Source organism: Acomys russatus, chromosome 17 (assembly GCF_903995435.1).
Source record: "Acomys russatus chromosome 17, mAcoRus1.1, whole genome shotgun sequence".
NCBI classification, from domain to species: Eukaryota; Metazoa; Chordata; class Mammalia; order Rodentia; family Muridae; genus Acomys; species Acomys russatus.
The window spans coordinates 34321848-34347782 of record NC_067153.1 but is presented as its reverse complement, the minus strand read 5'-3'; the positions used below and the strand labels follow the sequence as shown (position 1 = coordinate 34347782).

The 25935-nt window shown below is 31.3% G+C and overlaps 1 protein-coding gene across 2 annotated transcripts in view; it reads right to left on the bottom strand.

Moving 5' to 3' along the window:
- Csmd3 (CUB and Sushi multiple domains 3) overlaps positions 1-25935 on the bottom strand; it is a 1090370-nt gene that overhangs the window by 647881 nt on the left and 416554 nt on the right. Inside the window, exon 7 of one of the 2 annotated variants that reach the window (XM_051159708.1) lies at positions 18230-18541. The exons of the other annotated variant lie outside the window; for it this stretch is intronic. Within the exon in view, the coding sequence (XP_051015665.1) occupies positions 18230-18541 (312 nt within the window). The remainder of the gene's footprint in view (positions 1-18229; positions 18542-25935) is intronic. 2 annotated transcript variants of the gene reach the window in all.

Sequence of the window (25935 nt, the reverse complement as noted above, 5' to 3'; positions counted from 1 at the left end):
TGTCACTGATAGTTTTTTATATGTTAAGTGGTAGTGTGTTATTACTGTTTGTGGTACTTCCCTCACTGAACTAGAAATTAGAAACCTTCCTTCAAATTCCTAAAATATGAAACTCATTGCTTCATGTTTCCATTCAGGGTTTGCATTTTGCTTTTCTATTTTTCAAGATATGGTTTCTGCATGTATCGTTGGCTGTCCTAGACTCCTTTTGTAGACAAAGCTGGCCTCAAACAGAGATCTGCCTGCATCTGACTCCTGAGTGCTGGGATTAAAGGCATGCATTCCAGTGTTAGCTATTTGGAAACAGAATTCAGACCAAAGTAATGTGGCAAATCTAATGCAATCAGAATTCTCAGTTCCATCCTAGAGATTAAATTTTCTCTTTGGGTATTTAAAATATTTAGTTCCAATAAGAGAGCAGGTTTCACAATTCGTAGTGACTCCTCTTTTTACATCTATAAACATTAAAGTTTAACTTGCTTCTCTTGGCTTAACCAAAGAATTTTTTGGAACATTTTCCGTATGGTACCTCTACCTTCCTCAATATACTATTCAGAAAAAAGCCAAAGTGAAATTGCAGGAGTATAGGCCACAGCATCTCACAGGTCTACCATCATTCATAGCTTATCCTTGGATTAATAATGTATTAAAATAAATATTATTTTCTTCATAGATGTTTCTAACAAATATTTTTTAAAAAAATATTAAGAAGAAGCATAACTTTAACAGTTTCTGGAATATATAGGAAAAGCCTTATAGAAAATTTAGCAGTATTCTTAAGAGGCATGCATAAATTATTACAAAGACCTACATTTCAATATGTGCTAAAAAAAAAAAAAAACTAAGTAGAAGGTTACATATAGAAAACTAATAATGGGCACTTTTGATGTGAAATATTAAAGTCAATATGCTCAGAAGTACAGAGAACATTTATTGGGTCATACGTATTAGAGAGACACAAAATCCAAGATATTTAAATGTGAAATTGTGCAGTGGCAGTGCATTTTATAAGATATATACTTATTTCTTACTTATTTAAAAATCTTAATATGCTATGGTGAAAACCACTAAAGTTGTATAATATGGCCAAGATATGGCAATTTGTTTATTTTTAAATACTGTCTCTGCTGCTGTATATATAGGCTTTAGACTTATGTGTGGAAATGCCCTGGCCTACTATTATTGCCAGAAATTTTTTATTTTTCATTCTCAGGCAAATTCTATTTTTGATATATCATATTGTCTTAATGGTTTTGAGTTATTCATTTTACACTAAAGATAACCTAAGCTGGGTGGCCCACACCTGTAATTCTGTCACTCTGGAAGACAGGACAGGCAGATCTCTGTGATTTTGAAGCTACCTTATTCTATAACATGAGTCCCCGACAGCCAAGGCTACCCAGAAAAACCCTGGCTCAAAACCTACTATTGTTGTTGTTGTTGTCCTACTTTATTTAAGATTTATAGTGCACTCACTTTTAGGCCAACTCAAATGCTTTCCAAACCATGGACAGACATAATAAATTTAGTATGGATATAGAGAAATGTCCAGTGCATATAATCATGGTTAAGTTATAGAAACACTGAGACAGCTATTCAGCATATTTGAGGTACCTTCATGGATGTTTTTAACCCAAAGCTTACCATTCATTATATAATGATATTGGAATTCTAAACTTTCAACCACTTTAGAATAACCAGTGTGTTGAAGATTTTTATTTTCAGATCTGAAAAGAATGTTGATCTTTATAAGAAAGTATCTTATTTTACTAAATATACACAAAAAAAAGGTATTTAATTAAATTTTGCAGGTCTTGTAAGTAGAACTAAATATGTTACTTCTGTTTAAGGGAGAATATACAGCTTAAATAAGTGGCTCAATTTTTGGAAAATACTCTTAAATTTATCTGTGACCTTCCCTCTTTCCAAAGCATTGAGCAAATTCAGGAATCTGTAACACTTGCTTAGATAAGAGCAGATGTAGTCTCAACGCTTGGTGTAGCAGGTCTTACAACTACGGTGTGCTGTAAAATGTCAAGATTATATGTAGTATGTGGGATTTTATACTCTCTTTAGGAATCCTTATAGTTGGTATACTAATGTCACCATATGGAAAATTACCATTGCTAGCGTTTACAGATACTTTTTACACATTTGAAATGTTTCAACCTTTTAATTCAATTACATTTTTAAATCTTTATCTTCCAACTGCTTCAAACTGAGTAACTTTTGACAATGTTTTAAAATTTAATAGTATTTTGTTTAATAATTTTCGGATTTCTTTTGTTTGGTACATTTTTTTTTTAACACAAATGATTTCCTAACTTATTATTCTGTTTATATGTTCTCCTCTCTGTTAATAAATTTCACTGGAATTTTTCAAGGATGTTTAACACAAAATTGATAACAGTATTTTTTTTTACTCAAGGTAAGGTTTTATTTTTCTGTACTCAATAGAAAGAGCAAGCATGTCCCCATCATACTCATAAAAATGAAAACATTACAATGCCTTGAAGAACATCTACCATACTGTATGCTCTCTGCAAGCATGTGATAATGTGATCCATTCTACCCCTGCAAATTTCCCATGTATTGTAGAATTATAAATTTAATATGAAAGACAATTGCATTGTATGATGAACCATTGCTTTGTCCCTGAGCTCTAGCTTCTCGTGACATACATATTCTTCACTGGAGCACTTTGTAACATGAGGCTGAATTCTGTGCACAGCAAACACAGATATGCTTTGATGGTTTCACTTGAAACAAAGTTGCGCCAGCAAATGCATATCTACTAAAGACATTTCAGAGGAGAAGAATGTTAGCATGAGTTCTAGAGACTGCTTTTGTGATATTTGGGTGAAGCAAGTGCAGCTTTCTGCCTTTGTCCAATAAAAAAATCAACATGAGGCTACATTGAAGACTGGATTAATTAGGTTGGCAGAGGAGATTTCAAAACAACCCAGTGTGGACTGTGTCATGTAGCTTTTAGTGGCCATGCTTATGCAGAACTACTATGAAAAGGAGCAAGCTAGATAAGGAAGGTTGCAAAACATCACGCTTAAGATGACACAGTGCAGCAGGAAGCAGAACGCAGCTAAATCCAGTTTGCAAAGAATTAAACAGATTAAATAAAATCCTGTTGTTGAACTGAATCGAGGGAGTGGTGACCTCAGGGCAAAGCCCCACCCATCTGAGCTTCCATTTTATGAATGAAATCATGGAAAATAGAAATCTGGTGAAGCCATCCTTTCTGCCATGATAGTGAACTAAACCTCTGAAAGTGTAAGCAGGCTCCATTTTAAAGTGTTTCTTCATAAGTGTTGCTGTGGTCACGGTGCCTGCTCACAGCAATAGAAAATAAGACAGTGCATCAAATTCCTTAGGAAATATTCTGAGAGTCTAGACTACACAGCTGCCCTCCTTTAAATAATCTTCTGAAGAAGCATTGAAAATTGACAAGGGTAGAGCAAATTAAACTCATAAAAAGGATAACTTAGCAGGTGTTGGTGATAAATTACTGTTATAAACTGCTTTGAAATAACATGATAACAATATGAATAATATATTTGCTTTTAATACACTTTATAAATACTCAATTGAGTTATATGGGGATTTTTTGAGTTATATGTTTTATCTTAAAGGCACTGAACATCATAAAAAAAGGGTTTTTTGGGAAATCGTTTTGCTTAAAAATTTTACATTTATATTTACTTCAAAAATATTTTATAGTACTAGAATACATTTTTTATAAAGGAACAAGAAGTTGCTGCTGCCTTATTGAAATCACAATGCAAAAATAATCTGCATGAATATAAGTACTCCCTTTATATAGGTGTGGAGATGAAGGAAGTTCCCTTTATTGTTGAAGGCAATCACTGACTCTAAAGCCTCAACCCACCATGTAAATACAGTATAACAACATTTGTATAGCCAGAAAGTGCTTAAGTTTATGACAAGATTAGTGTGCCCTATCGTTACTTCCTGTTTTCCAATGGTTATTTCTTATTTGATAAAAACTTTAATTAATCATCATGTCTTATTTTTCACTCTTCTATATTGCTATATCTTAGAGACTAAAAATAGTTTAGGATCCATCAAACAAATACATTAGCTGTTTTCTTGTAAAAGTAGCTTTTAGTCCCCAGATGGAATTGCCACCTTCAGAGGCTTACTGCTGAATAAGCTTACCCATTATAATTCTTTCTGAACCCTGGCTGACTCAACTCAGTTGTTCTTGTTTAAACTCCTCTTCAAGGTTCAACCTGGCTTCTCTTGGTTGCTCTCTGAATTGCTCTGGTTGGCCTCAAACTAACTGTGGCAAGTTTTCCAGACTTCTGGTTTGTTCTTATTCTCTGGCTTTAACTGTCCCCACATGAACGCAGAAAGAAACTTAACTCCACTGTACTACATCACTCTACTGAACTGCACTGAACTCAACTCCTCTCAACTGACTGACTGAACTGATCTGAATTGCCATGAACTGAACGGCCACTGTATTCTTTCAACTGACTGCTAACTGACAGCCATCAGCTCAACTAAAAACGGCTTTCCTTGAGCTCTCGTAAATTGCTTCTCTTTTCGACGTTATTTTCATGAGATTTGGGCATATACTGTTCTGTCAAATCTTTTCTTGCTTTGTCACTTTGTCTGCCCCTTAATTAGATGACACTTTTAAACATGAGTACTTTCTTCTAAAGACCAAAAATACCTTCATTGTTTGGCTTTAAAGGTTTGTACTAAGGGCATATTTGATTACAGCCAGAGGTATTAAAAGTGTGTGACATGTCTGCATTCCAATCAAATCACACAGAACCAGGACTTTGGATATGATGTCTTGCCAGAGCAGTCATGTAGCTGGATTAAAATTCCTCTACATTTTCTTACTGTACAAAACATTTTTTCATGCTTGTTGCTCCAAATATAGAGATTTATTTAAAATATAACAGGAATGAAATGGTCAATTTTTACATGAAATTATACTAATCATCTATTCTATTTGGAAAAATCTACCTTGGTCTTCCTTCCCCCACCCGAAAAGTTCAGGAAAGCTGATAAAACTTTTGCTTGCAAAAGTACAAGCTCATTCACCAAGAGAAAGCACAAACCCCACTAATGAACTGAGTAAAAGAATTCTGGAAATGTCTGTTTCTTAAAAGCTCTATTGATATTATGAAGAGATGCCATTTCAACAACATTTTGTGGGAATTTCAAGCATAAGTAATAAAAAAAAACAATAGCCCATGATTCAGCGAATGCATGATGTAATTGTGAAGAGAACATTGTATGCAATATGTCCAAACTCAACACTATGCTGCTCTGCTCTACTGAAGAGTGAAGAGTAACTATATGACTTCACTAGCTCACAGCAGGCCCACCATATGCTCTAAAAACTACATGCGAGAATGGCAGCCTGTTGCAAAAATGGGTGAAAATGCCTTGAAATAATTATGAGTGAGATAAAAATGTCTCTAACACAGGGCTGTTTTCCTCTACATTAAAAGGCAGAGGAGTTTATTTGGCATCATCTTCAAGTTCCACCAAAGTTCTAGTCATTTTATATATGTTACTCAGACAAAATGATATTTTCTTGGTAACTATGCCTTTCACTGGTAAATTAAGCTATGGTAAATGTTCAAGAAGAAAAAATTTTGCAAAAAAAATTTTTAATTTCTTATCTTAAATATAGCTTCTTCATTTTTATTTTTGATGTTTAATGTTCTGCTTTTTGAGCCAAAGCACTACTAGGTATCCCTGTTTCTTGGAAAGTAACTACATAGAACAGAAATCAATTTAAATAAGTTCTCGTGTCTCAGCATGCCGATTGCCAGTACCCCAGTCACACACTCCAGTTCTAGAGAGCCTTTCTTTCATGATCAGTTCAGAGAATATTATTATCTTCCATCTTTATCCATTTTGTACAAAATAACAAATTATATACTAATATAAAAAGTATATGAAATAAATAAAACCAAATAAAAATAATATTGTAGCCAAAATGAGATGTTTACAAACTTGAAAAATAATATCTATGAAACGAGAGCATCTTTGAGATAGTTGATTTAGTTCAGTAAGGGAGTGTGTCTTAAAGCCCTCCACTGAGATATACAAGAAGTCTCGTTCATTTGCCTACATTTAACGTAAGAGCATGCTTTGAGAAGTGATATATGAAATATTAAAATGAATACTTAGATTCTTCATTTGCAAATGTAATGTCTTCCAGTATCTAATATTGTCATAAGGTCCACTGACAATCAGAATATTTCAAATAGTATATTTAAAAAATATATATTAACTTGTTACCAAGTAGACTCAGAGAGTTTTCTCTTATTTTACCAATTAAGTGATTTCTAAGTAAAAAATTAAAACTTTAGAAATATAAAAATATATTTACTATTATGAATGTTGTTTTGGAATTATCATAAATGTGACAAACCAGACCAAAAATGAATATGCTATTCAATCTATAATTAGGTAATTAAATTAGAAATCAGGATGCCTTGGATCATAGATTTTTAGGCTTTTATAACACTGAATACAATTTTCCACAAGATAAACTTATACAGAAAAATATCAAAAGAAAAAGAAGAAAAACAAAAGGACAAATATTAGTATGTATACCCAGCCAATAGTTGACAATTCTCTATTTGCTATAGGTATTTATACTATATATATGTATATATATATTAGTATATATATGTATGTGTACATATATGTATATATATATACTAATGTCAAAAATATTCATTCAAAATTAACTAGTATAAGTACATTACAAAACTCAAATCTAACTGGAATATTTGTTATACATTTTCACATCTGTCATTATTTCTGCATTTAATATTAGTTTTAAATCGACTATTTATTTTCACAAGGTATGATCATGGATGTTATGCAGGTGAGAGCAATTTGACTATTAATAAATACAAGATTTAAGTGTTTATTGATAATATTAATTTGAAACTCATTTTTGTGTCTTCTAAGTATATTTTACTATAATCTATAAGTTAGACTTAAAGAGTTTTGAAACCGGATAAGAAAGGGAATAATATTTTTTCTATTCTTTTTAGATGTAAAGGTATATTTTAAAATAATATCTCTAGGTGTAGAAGTAAAGCTAAAATTTTGCATTGATCTCACTGTTCATCAATTCAGAAAATGATTTTTTTTCCATAAAACTATAGTGTATGTCAGAGGTTATTCTAAAGGACTACCTGAATTATTGTCATTAAAACTGCGTGATCCTATTCATTTTCTAGTGATACTATACTTTAGCTGAGGACAAGGTCTCAGGATGAGTTGACAGTATGTGTTGGCTTAGTAGCCATATAGCTACTAAATATTCTCCCTATGCAAGATCTTAAGAGTGGAAACTTAGGAGAATGGATCCTGCTGTGATGCTGTGAAGTCACCACCTCACTTGGAACACATCAGTTAGATGGATGTTCACACTGAATTTTGATAACTGCAGTTTTATATAGTTAATCAGACTTTTATATATTCTTATAAAAATGTGTGTTCCATATTGATTTAAAACATATTCAGATCTAGCCAATGGACAGAACATACTCCACAGTTGAGGGGAGAGTGGGGTATGACTTTCAACGAACTCTGGTGCCTCATATTTGACCACGTCCCTTGGATGGGGAGACCTGGTGGCAATCAGAGGAAGGATAGCAGGCTACCAAGAAGAGACTTGATACCCTATGAGCATATAAAGAGGGAGGAAGTCCCCCTCAGTCTCAGTCATAGGGGAGGGGAGTAAGGGGAAAATGGGAGGGAGGGAGGAATGGGAGGATACAAGAGATGGGATAACCATTGAGATGTAATATGAATAAAATAATAAAAAACATATTCATATTCTTACCAATGTTGTTTTAGTAGGTAGTATTATCTCTCAGTCAAATCTGCTAATTAAATAGATTCCATATGAATGTGTCGGCCAAATATACTATTGCTTTCTGTAGCACACTTCATCTGTATCAGTCTCTGCCTATGTGTCTAGGAATGCTAAATGTTTTTTGTTTTCTCTCAAGTGAGACTCAAGCTCTAGATAACGTATGAGCTCAGATGTCTCATATATCACTTTGTTTTTACAGCACATGTAAGAGCATGGAGATCTCTGTTCATCTATTCATGTCTCATGTTCAGAACTTCACCTCCAACAACCCTATGTTTATTTCCCAGGTTAAAATGACCACCCTATATCAATCACTTCATGTGTGATTTCTCCAGAGCACATGTAACTACTAGATCATTAGTCACTGTCTTTTTCATGTTTTAGTATGAATTTAAAGAAGATAGTTCTTTTCACCTCTCACCAAAACGGTATAGTCCACAAATCAAAAAGAGAAGAGGAAAGAAAATAATGAAAGGGAGACAAAAGAGGCATAGGGTATGCAGGCTATAAAAGATATGGCAAAGGAAAGAAAAGGAAGGGGGAAATGGGTGATTACAATCAAATAAAAGCAAAACAGATTTTCAGAAAAAAAAAAAGGTTAAGTACAGAGGAAATAATTAAATATAGTGGAATATAGTAGTGAAGAAAGTAGAATAAACTAATGTATTCTCAATAATCTGTCCTAAAAGAAAAGCCACCCTTGAACCCTAATTAGATAACTTGGTGAATTCAAGACACAGATGTTACCAAAGGACCCTAGGAAATGGTTCACATGGCTAACTTCTTATGTACAAGATAAGCACAGAGTAAATTCTTACATATTTTCTGATAGCAATAATCACTCATATCTCTTATTTTAGGACAGTTATTATTTTACTTAATCAGAAAAATAAGCACATATTAGCTCAACCACCAAGACAAACATAGGCTAATGAATAAATTGTTAATCAATATGTGATATTATCAGATGGAATGAACACTTTAGAATACAAAGTGATATCATATATTATTGAAATATTTTATATACTTTCAGAATGTACAATATGTATTTTTCACAGCCAAATTTGAGTATGTACTATTTTACATTTTTCAGTTTATTAATTGACTGTGAGGTGCTGTGTGTGGTATGTTTGTGTGAATATGCTAATGAGTATGTTCTGGTAAACATTTTTATATCAGAAGAAACCTTACAGAAGTTTTGTATCTACCTTCAACATATGGTATCTAGGAATTTAACTCAGGACCTGGAAGTTTCTGCCCATTCAGCTATCTTTACCACACTCTGCCTGACATTTTTGTCATATTGAAAACTGGAAGTATTCAAAAGCCTATGATATATTATTTTTAAATGTCAGAATAGACTTCTTCATAAATATTTTGTCATAACTTTTCATTCCAAACAATAAGACACATCACACAGGACACAACACACAAGACAGATCATTCACACATATCACCATCTAAATGTATTAACCAGCTCATGGTTATTCTTTAATCTAATAATTGACAAATACTATATCTGTACAATTTTATCACTGCAATTTATTTCCTCAAAATGGAGACGATATCTAATAGTCATATGCCATCATCACATGATTAGATAGAGGAAAAATTTTCAGAACAGAATCTAGTAACTGATTTCTGGATGGGCATTATTCGACATCTACCAAAACACGGTCATGGAATCTTTAAAGTAAACTTTTTCAGTGTGATGATGTCATAGACGTTTAAACCAGAGCAAACCTGAACAATGCTCTGTAAACTCTGCAAAAACATTAGCACAATACATGAAAATGCTGTTCGTCACCTAAATTATTTAAAATATATTAAAAGGAAGCCACAAACGTTAATGACATGCACATATTTAGCATCAAATAATTATTTGATACAGTAGGTAACTTATTATACTAGTGATATCAAATTAATATCTGCACAAAACTTCAGTGTTTGGGTCCTTATGTATATAAATTTGTTTATATAAAATGAGTGTTCAAAAGCCTGAGCTCGCAGAGACGGAAATGGAACGCACGGCTCTGTACATGAGTTACTCCTGTTACCTGGATGTTTTGTGGGAATCCTAACTGTCAGAGGAGGCGTATCCCTGATTTGTTTGTCTTTGACATTGAGACTCTTTTTTTCTCCTATCGTGTGGCCTTGTCCAGCCTCAGTATGAGAGTGGTTGCCTTTTTAAATTTTTTTTTACTGTGTCTTGTTTTGTAAATGTTGTTTTTTTTTTTAATTTTTTTTTTAATTTTTTGAGACAGGGTTTCTCTATGTAGCCTTGGCTGTCCTGGACTCGCTTTGTAGACTAGGCTGGCCTCGAACTCACAGCGATCCACCTGCCTCTGCCTCCCGAGTGCTGGGATTAAAGGTGTGCGCCACCATTTTCTCAGATGAGGGGGTGAGATGATAGACGTAGCCATGTTGTAAAAATGCATGGCTTGGGTTAAGCCCAGAGCATTTTTTTCTCTGTTATGGATATCCCTAGGCCTGGAAACTTTTAACCTCTGTACAATTAATTCTTCTGTAGGGCCAGACAGTGAACCTTTCAGCTTCTGGCCTCCTACTGCTAATCTAGGCCTAGAACATTTTCTATCTCTGAGACTTGCTGGTGAATAAGTTTACTCTTTTTAGTTCATTCTGAACTCTAGCTGGCTGGTTCAACTTAGCTGTTCTGGTACACAACTCCTCCTTTAGCTGACTGATTCAAACTGCCTACTCACTGAATTGTTCTGCCTGGAAACGGTGCCTCTGAACTCCGTGGACTAAACTGCACTGATGAAACTGCATGGAACTGCACAAACTCAACTGACCTGAACAACATTCAACTAAACTGAACTGATTTGACTGACTTCAACTTCTCCTCCTCCTTCCTCTCTCTCTCCCTCCATCTTCTCTTCCCTCTCCTTTTATTCTCTCTTCTCTTCTCTCTCTCTCTCTCTCTCTATCCCTTTCTCTCTCTTTCTCTTCACTTCTCTTCTCTCTTTCCCTCCCTCCCTCCCTTTCTCCCTCCTTCCCTCCTCCTCCTCCTTCTCCTCCTTCTCCTCCTCCCTCCTCCTCCTTCTTCTTCTTCTTTCTCTCTCTCTCTCTCTCTCTCTCTCTCTATCTCTCTCTCTCTCAACCATATCATATCTTTGACTCATTCTGTCAAATCTTCCTCTGTGCTGTATCACTTTGCCCCTCAATTAGAAGCATTTGTTTTGGATTAAAGGTGTACACTAAAGGCCTGTTTGTATCCCAGCAGGAGAGATTAAAGTACTGTACTAAAGGTGTGTCTACATTCCAGACAGATCATACAGACCTAGAATGTTTCTTGATGTCATCTTTTGCCAGAGCAACCATGCTGCTGGATTAAAATTCCTCTACATTTTGTTTTGTCCTGTTTGACTGATATTTATTGGAAACAGTAGACATGGATAAGAGGCAAGGTGGTGGTAAGGAGCTAGAGAAGTGTAGTGAGGAGGAACTGTGATTGGGCCACTTTGTTTGAGAGAGAATCTGTTTTCAAAACATGACATAACAAAACAACAGCAACAACAAAATGACTTAAAAAAAAAAAAAAAAACCAAACCAACAAATACACAGACTTGTGCTTCAACATTTTCCTTCATTTTTAATTGTTTCTTTAGATCACCTGAGAAGAATGTTAAAAGGTAAAATCCCTGTTTCGTTTCGTGGTTTTTTTTTTTTTTTTAAATCACTGACTGTGGTGCTGAAATTGCATTCCTATTTCAAAATAAAAAACAACAAGCATGATTTCTTATTTTGAAAGTAATATTTTAACTGCATTTTTAAACTATAGCTTTAACCATGAAAATCTACTGCATATTTATCTTCTTTGATACAGAACTAATTTTGATAAGAACATGTCACCTTATTGGTATGAATACTATCATTAAACACTTTGTTAATGAATCATTATGCTCTTCAAAATGAACACTTCTGATGTCTAGAAAAATCTTGTTATCACTGCACACATTGTTCAAGTTATCTTTCTAAATTTACATTGGGTAGTACAAACATGTGTTTAATGATAATTATATATTTGTCCAGGGAACTTCCCTGGTCAATATATTCAGATATTTTAATTACAAAAGGTCCAATTACCAAGAATGCTTATTAAAAGATGATATTAATTGTTATTTATAGAAAATAGATATATTTAAACTATAATCTCTAACAAAAATAACATTAAAACGAATGAATTACTATCTAATATTTCATGTCTATCTTATTTTTACTATGATATAGCATATCTTTACTTGCAAAACAATATCCATTATTTCTATACTCAATTACTATTATCTATTTTATCTTAATATAATATTTTCCATGAGTAAAACTGAATAAATTAATGAGAATAAATAACAACTTAGGATATATGAGTCCCAGGTTCTCATATAACATCTCCAAGTGGCTATATATTTTAAAAAATGGCTGTGTAATAATATATTATCTGAGTTAAATAATGAAGAAAATGCAGACATAGTAAATTCTATTACATTGCTACATACTTACATTCTCATTTATGTCAATTTTTAGTTGTAAATATTTAGGTGTAAAATATGAAGTTATTGGTATTAGAGATAGCACTAGAAGTGAATATGAATAAATATTAAAAAGATTTCAAAATACATCATATAGAATTACAGTTATCCCAAATAAATGTAATATATTTTAGATTGACTACTTAAATATGAATTTAATTAAAAATATCTGGAATTTATAAATTAAAAATATAACTTATTTTTAAGTTTAGTTATGTAAATATCCTTTCTTCTTTAAATATAGTTCAGCAATCTTATTTACCTTGGTTATGAATTTACATTTCTATTTAACACAGATATACATCAATACATTTTTAATGGGTGTTAATATTTTAACCAAATTTCTAGCTTTCGACTTATATTCAATCTTCATGAATTTGTTTAACTATAACTCATAGAACCTTCTTTGATGTTTATTTCCAAATATATTTCCCCTGCATTTCCTTCAGAATCTTTTAAAAAGAGTATGAATAATATTTCTAAAATAAATTTCACTTTTTATAACCTATGTTGACTACCCAGGTAGATACAAGTAACTGGTAGGGGAAAAGAGAATGAGGGAGAGTTTAAGGGAGGGCAAAGGAAATAAATACTGAAGAAGATGCTCAGTGGGAAAATGTGTACTGAAAACACATATTAACACTCTTCTGTACAATTCCATGTGCATGTAAGAGGTACTGTGAATTTGGTAGATAATAAAAATAATTGCATTCTTAAGTATTTAATACATAGTATTTTTATTTTTATTATCTACCAAATACTTAAGCATGCAATTGTTTCCCTCTCCTTTCCTTTCATATACTTTTCGCTAAGGCGGCATGTCTTGTCATTTATGGTGATAAGGGCTCAGACTGATTATTCAAGATCAGGAAGATGAAGAGTGAAAACTGAATGAGGACTCAGCCTAGGTTTCAGATCGTCAAATTCAACATACACTTTGGCTTTCTGCATCAAAATCTGAAAGTACACTAATTTATGTAGGAAAATCATTTGGAAGTATAGAGGAAGTGTAAGGAAGCTTTATAAATATATGACTATTCATTAATTTAAAACCATTACTTATAGAAATGGACAGAAGGCATACAACTTAACTTTTTGTCACTAAAATACAAACAATTAATCTCTATACAACCAAGTACCAAATGCTATATTAAACTTCAGTTTGCATAGATTTTTCGTCAAAGCTATTATTTATTTTTAACTAAGACACTTGATTTATGAAATTATATATATATGTATATATATATGATTAAACATGACCAAAGTAAAATAATTGCAATATAAATAGAGGAAAAATATAAAATTACCATAGTACAAAGTACTATTAATTTATGGACATTGAGAAACCTACACTACAGGAAACTCTCCAATGTTTATACTTTAGGGGAGAATTAACCACAACAAAACAGCAAGCACTATACCATATTTGTATGGGTTCAAATAAAATTGATTGATTGTATAATTTATTTATGTTTAATTAAAGATATTTTTGAGTTTGAAAGTATGTACAAAACCTATAAGAAGACATTTTATTCTTTTGCACTTGAAACTTTGAAGCAATACTTTAATTAAACCATAATAGTGTAGTTTATGAAAATATTGTTTTATTACATATATTTTAGTGAAAGTTGAAATGGTGATAAAATTAAAATCACAAATAATTGTTTTAAAGAAAACCAGAGTTGTGACACTATAATGAGCAACACTAATATAAAATTTTAATAACTTGAATAATCTCCTTGGCAGTTACATTGTAAATATTTGTTAGTTTAAGAAATATTTTCTAAATACATCTGTGAGACCAAAACTATACTGGAAAACTGAATGCAGCAAGAAAACCATATCTTCCAATATCAAATCCTAAGTGATTCTGAGAATATAGAATGTATATGTTCACCTATGAATGTCAAAAGAGCAAGCTCTGATTAGATAGTCTAGTCTGCCTAGGGAATATCAAATTCATTTCAGAAATTGGAATTAGTACTATCCAGTTGAAAGGAAGACAGAGCTTATAAGAATGGCTTGGAGATTTATTGGGCCAGAGGGCTAAAGAAGATGCTCCAACATTATAGAGAGTTTTGGGTGACTATTTAGCTAGCAAACTGTCTCTGTCATCTTCTCATTTAGTAAGCTACTAACCTGAACTCCCAGCATACCCAGGTAATCAAGTTTATTCCTTCTCAAGTCTCTGATGGGGTTGAAGACCAGATAGTTTAGTTTTACAATGAAGCTTAGTTGTTTAGGGATTAAGATGTTTTTAGGTCTAAATAGATGTTTTAAGTTGAAAATGACCAGATGTGATGGAGATTGATTTACATTCAGAATTTTAGATGCACCAAGATAGGAAAGATGTTTTCTTCAAGGCTGTCAAAAAAAAATAGCGAAAACACTAAGAATGTAACATATATATATAATTCATGATTGTGTCATGGTTCTTGCTATAGATAGTTTATTGTATATATGTGTAATAATGTGAATGTTTATATGAAAAATAAAAATGTTTAATTAACAAAAATCTAAAATAAAAATTCTGACTTGGAAAAAAAAAAGTATACATAACAAGTAAGGATGCACAGTTGATGAGCCAAGTCCCAATGAATACCTCTGCAAAACTATCTCCATCTTCTACAGCAGAGAGAACATTGTAGAAGTCTAGAAAGACAATAAGAGCCATGACAACAAAGAGTTCACTGTGATATTGTGTTTCTGAGGAGTATGGAAGCTACACCAATAAAGTCTCATTAACATGACCACTTAAACAAGAGCTCAACATAGACAACAAAAATCGACATGGTATCATGAACAAAAAGTTGCTCAGGTTGTTGAATTCCCCCTGAGTCACTGTCATTTAAGGAATGCTAGGATCAGGAAAAATAGTTTTCTCTGGGATATAGCATACCAATTTGTTATTCACAATGAAAACTCATCCCTGAAAACATACATATAACTAAGATTGTACACACTGAGCAGCTTGTATTTAGGAATTTAGGAATATATATGTGCATACATCCACATACACATATTGTATGTATAAATATATAATATACATATGGTATATATGTATATAAGCATTTTAAAAAATCAGTCATGATTTTGAAAGAGTGCAGGCATTGGCTTATGAGAGCATTAGGGAGGAATGAAGGAGAAGAGTGGCAAATGGTATGATTATAATCCTTAAAATAAATTGTGTAATTCAAATATTTGGAAAGAATTTGTTAGATAAACTGCAACAAGATGCATTTGGAAATAAAATGAGGATGTAGGTAAGAAAGGAAAAGAAAGAAGGAAGGAAAGAAGAACAAAACTACAGTTTTTGTGAGGTTCTGTGTGTGTGTTGAACTTGGAGACAGAATCCATAGTCAGATTATAGGTTTTAATGCCATTATTATATGTCAGTCTGATAGGATTTTCCTTTTAAGAGGAAATATATAACTGGATAGGAATATGAATTCTTGGTCTATATACACAATTAAGGAACGTATTTGGATTGGGTCCATTCTTATTTTAATGATATACTTTCTGAAAGATGGCCCTTCCACTGAACAATCCTGAGTTTTATAAAGTTGGCTTGCACTACCAGGTTGGTTTTCCCTATGAACTCTTTTAAAAACAACTTTTTAAAGGTGGGGGTCATGTTAAATATGTCCTATAAAAACAACTTTGTTTCTCATGAACATGTAAGTATGCAGTATGAAATGGAATTATTCATTTTGATATAAAATGGCTTTGATATCCACCAAACATCGTTCAGGTATCTGGAGTTGATAGAAATAGTCTTTGAAGAGTGTTTATGGTCAGAAAATGTAGCTGTTATTTAGGGGATTTTCAAAACAATATCCACGTAGACAAGGGTAATGTTTGCGTCATCATCATAGTAACTGTGTTTGAAAGATAGCAAATACAGGGCATAGACGGAATCAATGGAAGTGTTATCAGATACTGGAGTATGCAGTAGGAACAGCTACACTTGAATTTAATAATGGTAGAAATATATCAATTTAATTGGTGGAAAATAATAATGAATGTAGCAAATAAACGCATTCTGTATAATCTTTTCTCTATTATGGCAACAGGGAAACCATGAAGAATTTTTCCTAAGGAGATTGTCCCACAGAGTGAGTGCTGTACAAAATCATTATGCTGAAATAAATATAGAAAAGAAAAATAACAATGAAAGATTTTGTCAGTGCTAAGATGTGGTTTCACGATTATCAAAGAAATGCTCTTGATGCTAATGTTTATATGAATATATGTACATTGTATAGTGAATCAATTTTCAACCACTACTTACCCTAATGAATTATCATGTTTTCTATATTAAATCTAAGTAGTTATAGCGCTAATGTCTACAAGTTATTGGCTTTTAATTCCAAAAATTTTTTTTTACAATAGATGATGTTAAATTTGAGTAAGACATAATTTTCATAATATTTTGATTACTTGAATAGACCTTATAAATAATCTATTTTCCTTTTTTGAGTGATAGTTATTGTAGAGTAATTCAATACACTTAGTAATAAGAATATTTCAGTAAATTTAAATATAATTTTAGCATGATTCTTTTCTCTTATTTGTAGCAATGTTCTCAGTAGAATGTGAATAGAGAAATAAGGCAATGTTAATAAAATTCTTTAAGAGAATGAAATGCACGATAAAATTTACTTCTAAATATATGATTTAAAGAACCATTGTAAGTATTTCCAGAATATATTAAATGGATATAAACTTCTGATATGTAGCGTGCTTGATTTCTTTTCTACTACTTTATTTTACAAATCTTAATTTTTTTGAGTATGTATGAAAGGTCATTTTTAAACATTATGTATATCATGGTCTGTACAAGCCATGAACAACCAACTACATAAACCATACAGATTAAAGAACATAAGTGAGTCTGGGAAGAAACTGAGTTGCATATGTCATATTTTCAATGTGTTCACTAACATGTCCAATTATGCATATTTTAATATAACTGATCTATTTCTGGCATTACTGAGTTTTTTTCTTATATTTAATCAATTTTTCATATGAAAATATAGAAATCTGTTTGATATTTTCCCCAAATATCCCAATGTTATATGTATTAGTTGAGTCAAAAATTTCAATATATGTTTTTCTAAAAATTAAATATAATTATTTTATTTTTAGTCATAATATCTACCACAGCTGTTTTATTTTCACAATTAGGAAATATACTCATGTACATATATGTCACACAATAGTTAATTTAGAATTTCACTATGAAGGTATACAGAAAACTAACAGTTAGGCTTTTTTCTCAAATTGTTCAATTTTCTTAAGTATTAATTCGCACTTTCAAATTTTATACAAATACTGAACATCCCTACATTTTTGTGTGTGCATATATGTTCATTTATTTATAGAAAATAGATGCGTTATTCTGCTATTTTATTTCTTAAAGTTGTATCTGATGGTAAATAATAATGATAGGTATTTATCACTCATTGTGTTACCTCTTAAAAAATACTCCCCTTTACTTTTAACCATCCCTCTCAATCACGTGCATTTACTTTTATTTCATTTTAATTTCTGTTCATCCAAATTATTATAATTTATCTTTTATTATCTACATTGCTTAGCTACTTCCAACTATGTTTAGTTAAGTTGGCAAAAAAAAGTAAGGTAAAGAGGAAAGCATCTGAGCGACAGATTATTTCCTCACTTTCTAAGCCTTGGCTGTTTTACAACTTGTCTAGTTAGATCATCATCACGTATCGCTTTGGCTGTAACTAAATGGGCACAAGGAAAATAACATCAATACCTCTATGAGTAACAACTGCAAGTTCTTTAGTTCTTTCTATCTGTTCAGCATTTCGTGGTCTTCTGCTTGTGCTGTGTGTATCTGCTTGATGAGGAGAGAGCTGGTCCTTGGAAGTGTTGGGGTCCAGACCTGAATTTCTGAGACTCGCAACTTGCACTCGCTGTTCCTCGGGATGTCTATGGCTGGTGACAGCAGTAACGCTGGATGCAGTAACATCTGCAGGTGTGCTAGCAACAGCAATAGCACCAGTGGCAGTCCTGTTACTCTCCTCTAACTCACCAGTGGAGGAAGTGAGGGTCAATGGAGAAGAACCTGTGGGACACAGTAGCACTAGATGCTAACTTTTTCTTTTAATTTTTTAAATAGTTTTTTTGATAAGTTCAATAAATTATATTTTCTACTATTACATTAAGGATAAAGACATGGTGAAGCAAAACGCAAGCACACCCCTAAAATATGAAGCACACCGGAACCCCAGGATTGCTTTTTATCAATCTATGAAAACCATTACACACAAAATAAAACATTAGAACAGAATACACTAAGGTGGACGAAAGTGGAAGGAAAAAAGTCTTTATGTGTTCTTCAATCAATGGCCTTTTTCTTTGTAGGTCATGATATGAATTTTCACAGAATAAATAATATGTAGCCACACTTTCCCCAAAATTATGCTTTAAAGAGTCTGGTTTCATATCAGTTCAAATTTCTGGGGAAGTATCAAATTTTTCTATTTTTACATAAAGCAACTGAAATAAAATTTTAAATTAAAGCATGAATAAAAAAGACTGATGAAAAAGCGAGACTCTGAAATTATTATTGTTAAATATTCATCCTAAAATCATTTGCCAGGCAGGTATCCACCTGGTAAAGTATTCAGGGTCATATTTTCTTTTTATGTGTTGAGGTGGTCTCTGAAACTAGTTAACATTTTTCACCATTTCAAAGTAAAGTTTTAGATAATGCAATTATTGAATGAAATAAATTAGACAAATTATTTCACCTTGATCACAACCAAAGCTAACGGAAATACATACATGTGTGTGTGTGTGTGTGTGTAACTAACCACTATTTATTAAAATTACAAATACAACACTACCCAAATCTCTTTATTAAATTACTAAATTAAGCTTTTCATTTTCTTTTCAATTAATATCTGGAAAGATTATACTCTCTAGATACAGCATAGTCCTTATTTAATAAAAACTATTATTATAGACCCATGGAATTTATTGAGGATACATTTAAAAGAATCTTCCAAATTGTAGCTAGAGCAATTAAAATAGGTCCTGCATAAAACATTTCTGAAAAATATTAAAGTAAGTGAGGGACATATGCTTTATATTTATACATACCTCTCAATATTTTGCATTTCTGACCACTGTGTTTTAGACAAACATATACAAGGTTGTTTATCCTCTCTGAAATTTAATACAGTTCTACATATGTTTTTCTTTTCTTTTGCTGTCCACAAAGTAAAGGACGTGGTAATTCTGTTTGCCTAAAACTCAAAAAGAAGGTGGAAAAATGTGGATTCTTTAACTGCTTAGCAGGAAAGGATAAAGCTGATTGCCAGAGTTGTGAGTTGCCATATTCAGTCTCCAATTCACTGACGTTTCAAAAGAATTACATAATATTTATACATGAAGAAACTAACAATAAATTACACATTCCAATGAATAGATTATATTGAACAGTTAATGTATTTTCAAATATTAGTCTGAAAAACAATAAGTATCTATCTTATTGTGTGAAGGCTAGAATCTATTTTATACATAATGGCTGTGCAAGTAAACTTGTGCCACTTATTAAATAAAATGTAATAAAGATGTTCTCTATTCATACGGAACAAAAATAACGCCTACTAAGACTTTCTGGCAGCAATTTACATGGTGAGGCATTTCCATGAAATTTCTCATTTCTAAATAATTACTTATTATTTTATTGAAAACCTATAAAGCTTTCTGCTTTAAAATGATACGAAAGCCAGATAAAAACATAATAGTTAAACATTTTTTGCTTTATTATTATAGACCAAAATTTCATTTGATTTATTTTATTATTTAAGTGTGTGTGTGTGTGTGTGTGTGTGTGTGTGTGTGTGTGTGTGTGTGTGTGTGTGTGTGTGTGTGTGTGTGTGTGTGTGTGTGTGTGTGTGTGTGTGTGTGTGTGTGTGTGTGTGTGTGTGTGTGTGTATGTGTGTGTGTGTGTGTGTGTGTGTGTGTGTGTGTGTGTGTGTGTGTGTTGTGGGCATGATACAAGTACGTCAGATTGCTTAGCGTGGAGTAACAGTAGGTGTGAGACTTCTCAGGTGGGTTCTTGTACCTGGGCTATTACTTTCTTCAAGTGCTCCGCTGTAAGTGCTCTTAACCACTGAGCCACCTTACTAGCTGCATGGCTTTTGGTTTTTAAATAGTAAATAAATATAAACATGCTGTACCTTTTAAGTCTGAAAAATACTGGAATTTGTACTCTGTCTTAAGTATGAGTAACCCTTTAAAAGAGTTGAGCTGCATGAACACAGCCCACTACAAAGCCATTACCACTAATCTGAAAAAAAAAAAAAAAAAAAACCAAACCTGTATTTCAGTAACAATTTCTTGCTGATTCTTGAAAAGGGATTGGGTTTTATCTCTAGTTAATCACAAGAAAGTTACTAAAAAATTCCCAGGACCACTTTCCTTAATTTCTCAATGCATAGACACAGGTCCTGATTAAACTGGAGCTCTAATTAATGTTTGATATAACTTAAAAGAAGGACCTTTGAGCAACCTGATCTAAGAGGCATGAACAATAAACTCTGAGCAGTGGTACTAGTTATTACTTACTTCACCATTACCCAATTAAAAAAAAATTTAATGATGAAGAAAGAAAATATCCGTTTCTATAAAACCAAAGTCTAGCCAAAGTTTTTCGCTAGACATTTTGTAGATAAGTTATGTTTTAATACACATGTACTCATTCATTCCAACGATATATTACAATGGCAGCAACATGTTGATTTAGATATTTGTTATTTGCTCATTCCTGTTGACCTACTTCTAAATTCGTGCCTGGGACCTGGTAAGCTCTCAAAATTATACAAAATAAACATAAATGAATAGGTGGATTTAATGATAAATCTAAAAATCAGATTATCAATAGTAAGTAGGATAATTTGAATGAAATATGACTATAAGCATTTAACATGGAAAAGTCATATTTCCAACACTGTCATGGTTAAAAGAAATTCCAAATGAGAATAGGAAAAATGTTAACTGTGATCTGTACTTTCAAAAACGTCACTGTGAGAAAGTGGATATCTGATAATTTATTAAGAACCCAATAAACATATTTTATCACTTGAGAATTTGATCATAAAAATTACTAGTATAATGGATTTATTTATTAAGATATTATTATTAAGACATCTCCAAACTGAGAAAATTTTGATTTCATGAAAATACAAGGAAGAATTACATTTAACAGAGGTGGATGTTTTACAAGATCTAAATTGACTCCTTCAATAAGGCAGTGAAAATACTCATTATCATTCTTTAGTATATATTTGTAGTTTTTACATGAACAAATTCAGATTAATGGTACTGTTATCTGTTTAGGTTGAGAGTATATGTAACATGATTTTTTAATCATGTAAATAGATACTGTAAAGCTTAAATCATTTGAAATGTTCACACAGTCATACCTACTTCATATGGTGTCATTGTCGACACTAGTTTTAAGATAAAGTGCATCAATGAGTCAGAATTAAATATATAAAGTAGCTTAATCAACTGTTTAAAAACTGAAGTATGCTGTACAATTACAAAATCATTGCCTTTAACAGGACAGTAAAACATAACAAGACATACAAACAAAGGGAGATAATGTACATTAAAAAATATGTTCATCACTATAGATAGAATCATATGGATAAATTGTGGTTTAACAACATTAGATTGTCTTGTATTTGGTTAAATTGAGTTATATTTTTAATATGATATTTACAAACATGAATCACATCTAAAATATAAATTTATTATTTTTAACAAGACATTTCCCCATATAACAAAATAAAAATGAAATGATTTACATATGCAAAACATGCACTTTCAAATCATAAGATGTTTCACATTTGGAATCATGACAATGGAGAATGACATATGCTACACATGCAGGTCATAAAATTCAGAAATGCTGTAAACAATATCCTATTTGATTTTACTATGCATTTTAATAAAAATTATTATTGTAAGAGTCTTGTATTAACAATAAATGTGTAAGAAAATGAACATAAGCCATTATAAATGTATAATATAGAGAATGTGCAAAGTAAAATCGTTTAACACGACTGAGTTTAAAATTTCTTTTTATTTTTCCAATTCAAATATTATGACACATTGATTCATAACTATTGTATAATTCATCAAGAAGTTAAAAATGAATATTCAACTAGCTAAATTTAAGTCTATTTCTTCCCAATATTTAAAAAAAAAAAGAGTACATTTAATGTGCTTTACAGTCAACAAAGATTTTCTTAGCTGTTTGTTTGAGCATTGCTTTGTGTGAGTTATCTTCCCTGGTCCAATCATATCCTTAAATTCAGCATTTTATCTGAAGCATATCAGTGAAAGTTTATTAACTAAATAATAGTAATAATGGATTGTAATTGTGAAAAATGTAATAAACATTTAAAATGAAGGCATGCAAAACAAAATCTGCATAGGTATATATCCAAAATAAAATGACACCAAAATAAAATGAAAACATTTCTGATTTTGCAATGATCTTTGAGGCATTTACATAGATTATCAATGCTTGATAACTGAAATCTATTGGTATTTTGCTTTTCTCCTTGTTTAGAACATCATTTACATAGATTTACAAGGAAAAATGCAAACATATGAAAACATAACCAAAGTCAATTAACTCGATGTGTAAAAGCAAAAGATGCCTCTGCTTTGCTGTATCTGATGCTACTATTTTTAATAAACACATAGTTACTGAAAATAGTTAAAGTAATTTTGCATTTCAAATTAACAATTGCCACAAGCTCAAAGCTGTTTCCACTTGCATTTAGTAGTTTGAATTTATCCAATAATATGATCATGTAAATGTTCAAATTAGTGTAGTGTAAACTGTAACAGAAAATCTTTGAAATGATAGAAAGCTGTGTTTTCTTTTAAATCAATTTTTCCCATAAAACTATCACTGTTCAGAGCATTTAAAGTTACTATCTAAATAGAATTAATTTTCAAATCAGCTTTAAGAATAACTCTATATAGATTTTATAATATTAACTTTATATTAAAAACTAAATTAATGTTTAATCTACATTAAAATTTGATCTTTAAAGTCCCTCAATGAATACTAACATAATTTAACCTGGTATAAAAGAAGCAACATTAAAGTTTAAAAGTACTTTATTTTGTGTTTAGTATCTGAATTTGCACAATGTAAAAAAAATGTGTTGCCGAAATTTTTAAAGGAAAGGACTAATAAAATAATATGTATCTAGTAACATGACATCTTGATGTGTAGGTAAATATGAATTTAAAGTGTAAACAAGAACTTAATAATGAATGTCTTTCTCAATTTATAATGCCAAATGTTCATATTCCTAAGTTACACCTATCTTCTTAACATAATAGTAAATATAATTGAATACTAAGTTTTACATTGGATTGGCAATTGTTCCTTAGTACAAACTGTCTCACTGATATATTTCAAAAGTGAATACTAAAATATTTTCCTTTAAAACTGAAATTCAGTAAAAGTTTATTCTTAAAATTTACTGGCACATCTACTAAAACAATATTGTCAATGATATTATCATGAAACAAATATTAAACAAATTCTTTTTGTGTCAATTTATTCTACTGACAAAGAGAATCCCATAACTTATATTATTTGATATCATGATGAATTCACATGTCAAGTAATGATAAATTTCTTTTGAAAATGATGTGCAGAAAAGAATGCATCATTCTTGAGTCCATTACGGGGATCACAATGAAAATACCACATTAAATTTTAAAATATGAATAATATAATAATGAATTTTATCAAACATATGTGAATATATACTTATTAATTACAATCAAAATAGAATCAATTAAATGTTCTGTGACAATCTTGAAACTATTATTTATCTTTTTAAATGGTCATTAATAGTTTCACATGTTGATTACAATTTATCTGCGGAGTCAAAGGTCAGAATCTTATTATTCTGGTTATTTACATTTGGAAACCCCATCTACACATCTCTCGTAGCAAAACACAAAACATGAATTAAGTCTTTGTTATAACTAAGCACAATTATCTTCCAAGAAGCAACTATGGTGACTTTGAAAACCTACTAATAGAATGAGATTAATGGCAAGTGTCCTAGGTTTGAATACTTTAGAATGCCTTGCTACATCTCACTATAACCATCTTTCTCCCTGCTAGTTTAAAACTTATCTAAAACCAATCTTCTCATTGAACAACGGAGGCATTTGGTGTCAACAGTTACCTCCATACAAACAAAATAGACAGATAATTATGAAAAAATGGTATGTACTTTCATAATTTTCAGTCAGAAACAATACCTTCACAGTCATCCTGTTTCTAGTAATCCATATGAAGTAACACTAACTTTAAAGTAGACATTATATCCTTTATATGCCTTTATTCTGCTCCCTCTTAAAATATAAGCTTAAATTTTTACCTAATATTGAAGAGAAGATAAATATCTAAAATCAATAAATATGTAAATATGTTTAAAGATACAACTGTCTTCTTTCTCCAGATATATATTTTATTCAATATTTGGTTAGTAATTATTAAAAGCTAAATGTTTGATTGTTAATGTATAAATATTACTGAGAAACTGTACCTGTCTAGATATGTCCCAGTGACATTTGTGGAGATATACCATGCAACTTGAGCTTATGTTTCACAGACAAGAATAGAAGAACAAGAAGAGTTTTATATTGCATGAACAAAAAGGAGGTGTAGAAAACAGAGGAAAATTATTTCATAATTTAAAAGTTTTTTCTATAGTTATTATAATTTGTTTTACATGTCCTCTTTCTTTTTTTTCATGATACATTTTTCTAAACTTTAAAAAATATTCCTTTTAGCTTGAAGGTAAAGGGATATATGTAGAAAAAGTTGAAGCCAAGGTTTGTCCATATACTATTAATGATGGTGAAAAGGAGTAAAGAGCCTTCCATGACTTCTCTCTCAATGCTTCTGGACCTTAATAATGTAGCTTCTGTAGATGTACCTGTTATTTTGGTTTCCTTCTATATATCTGTTCCATTTTGAGAATAGAGGTGCAATTATTTTTACTAATTTTAAAGGTGTCTTTAAAGTACACCTTGTGCTAAGTTTATACATACTATATGATTTAAAGGAACAAAGCAGCTGTCCGCATGTCCATTTTTGTCTATGGTTGTACCAAGAAAGAATTATTTTTTATAAGATACAAATACTCTAGTAACTGATATATAGACTTTTGGCTTGAATTCTATAATTAATAAAGTAAATTATTAAGTAAAATTACTGAGCAAAAATTAGAAATTATGTAGTTTAGACAAGAGTAAGAAGCTTATTTTTTGACTATTTAATATAATTGCTGAGATGAACTTACCAAAAACTAATAACTGACTCATCACAAGCATTACATGACTAGAATATCCAGTCACATTACTTGCCACTGGGTGCAGGATAAATATGGGAGAATA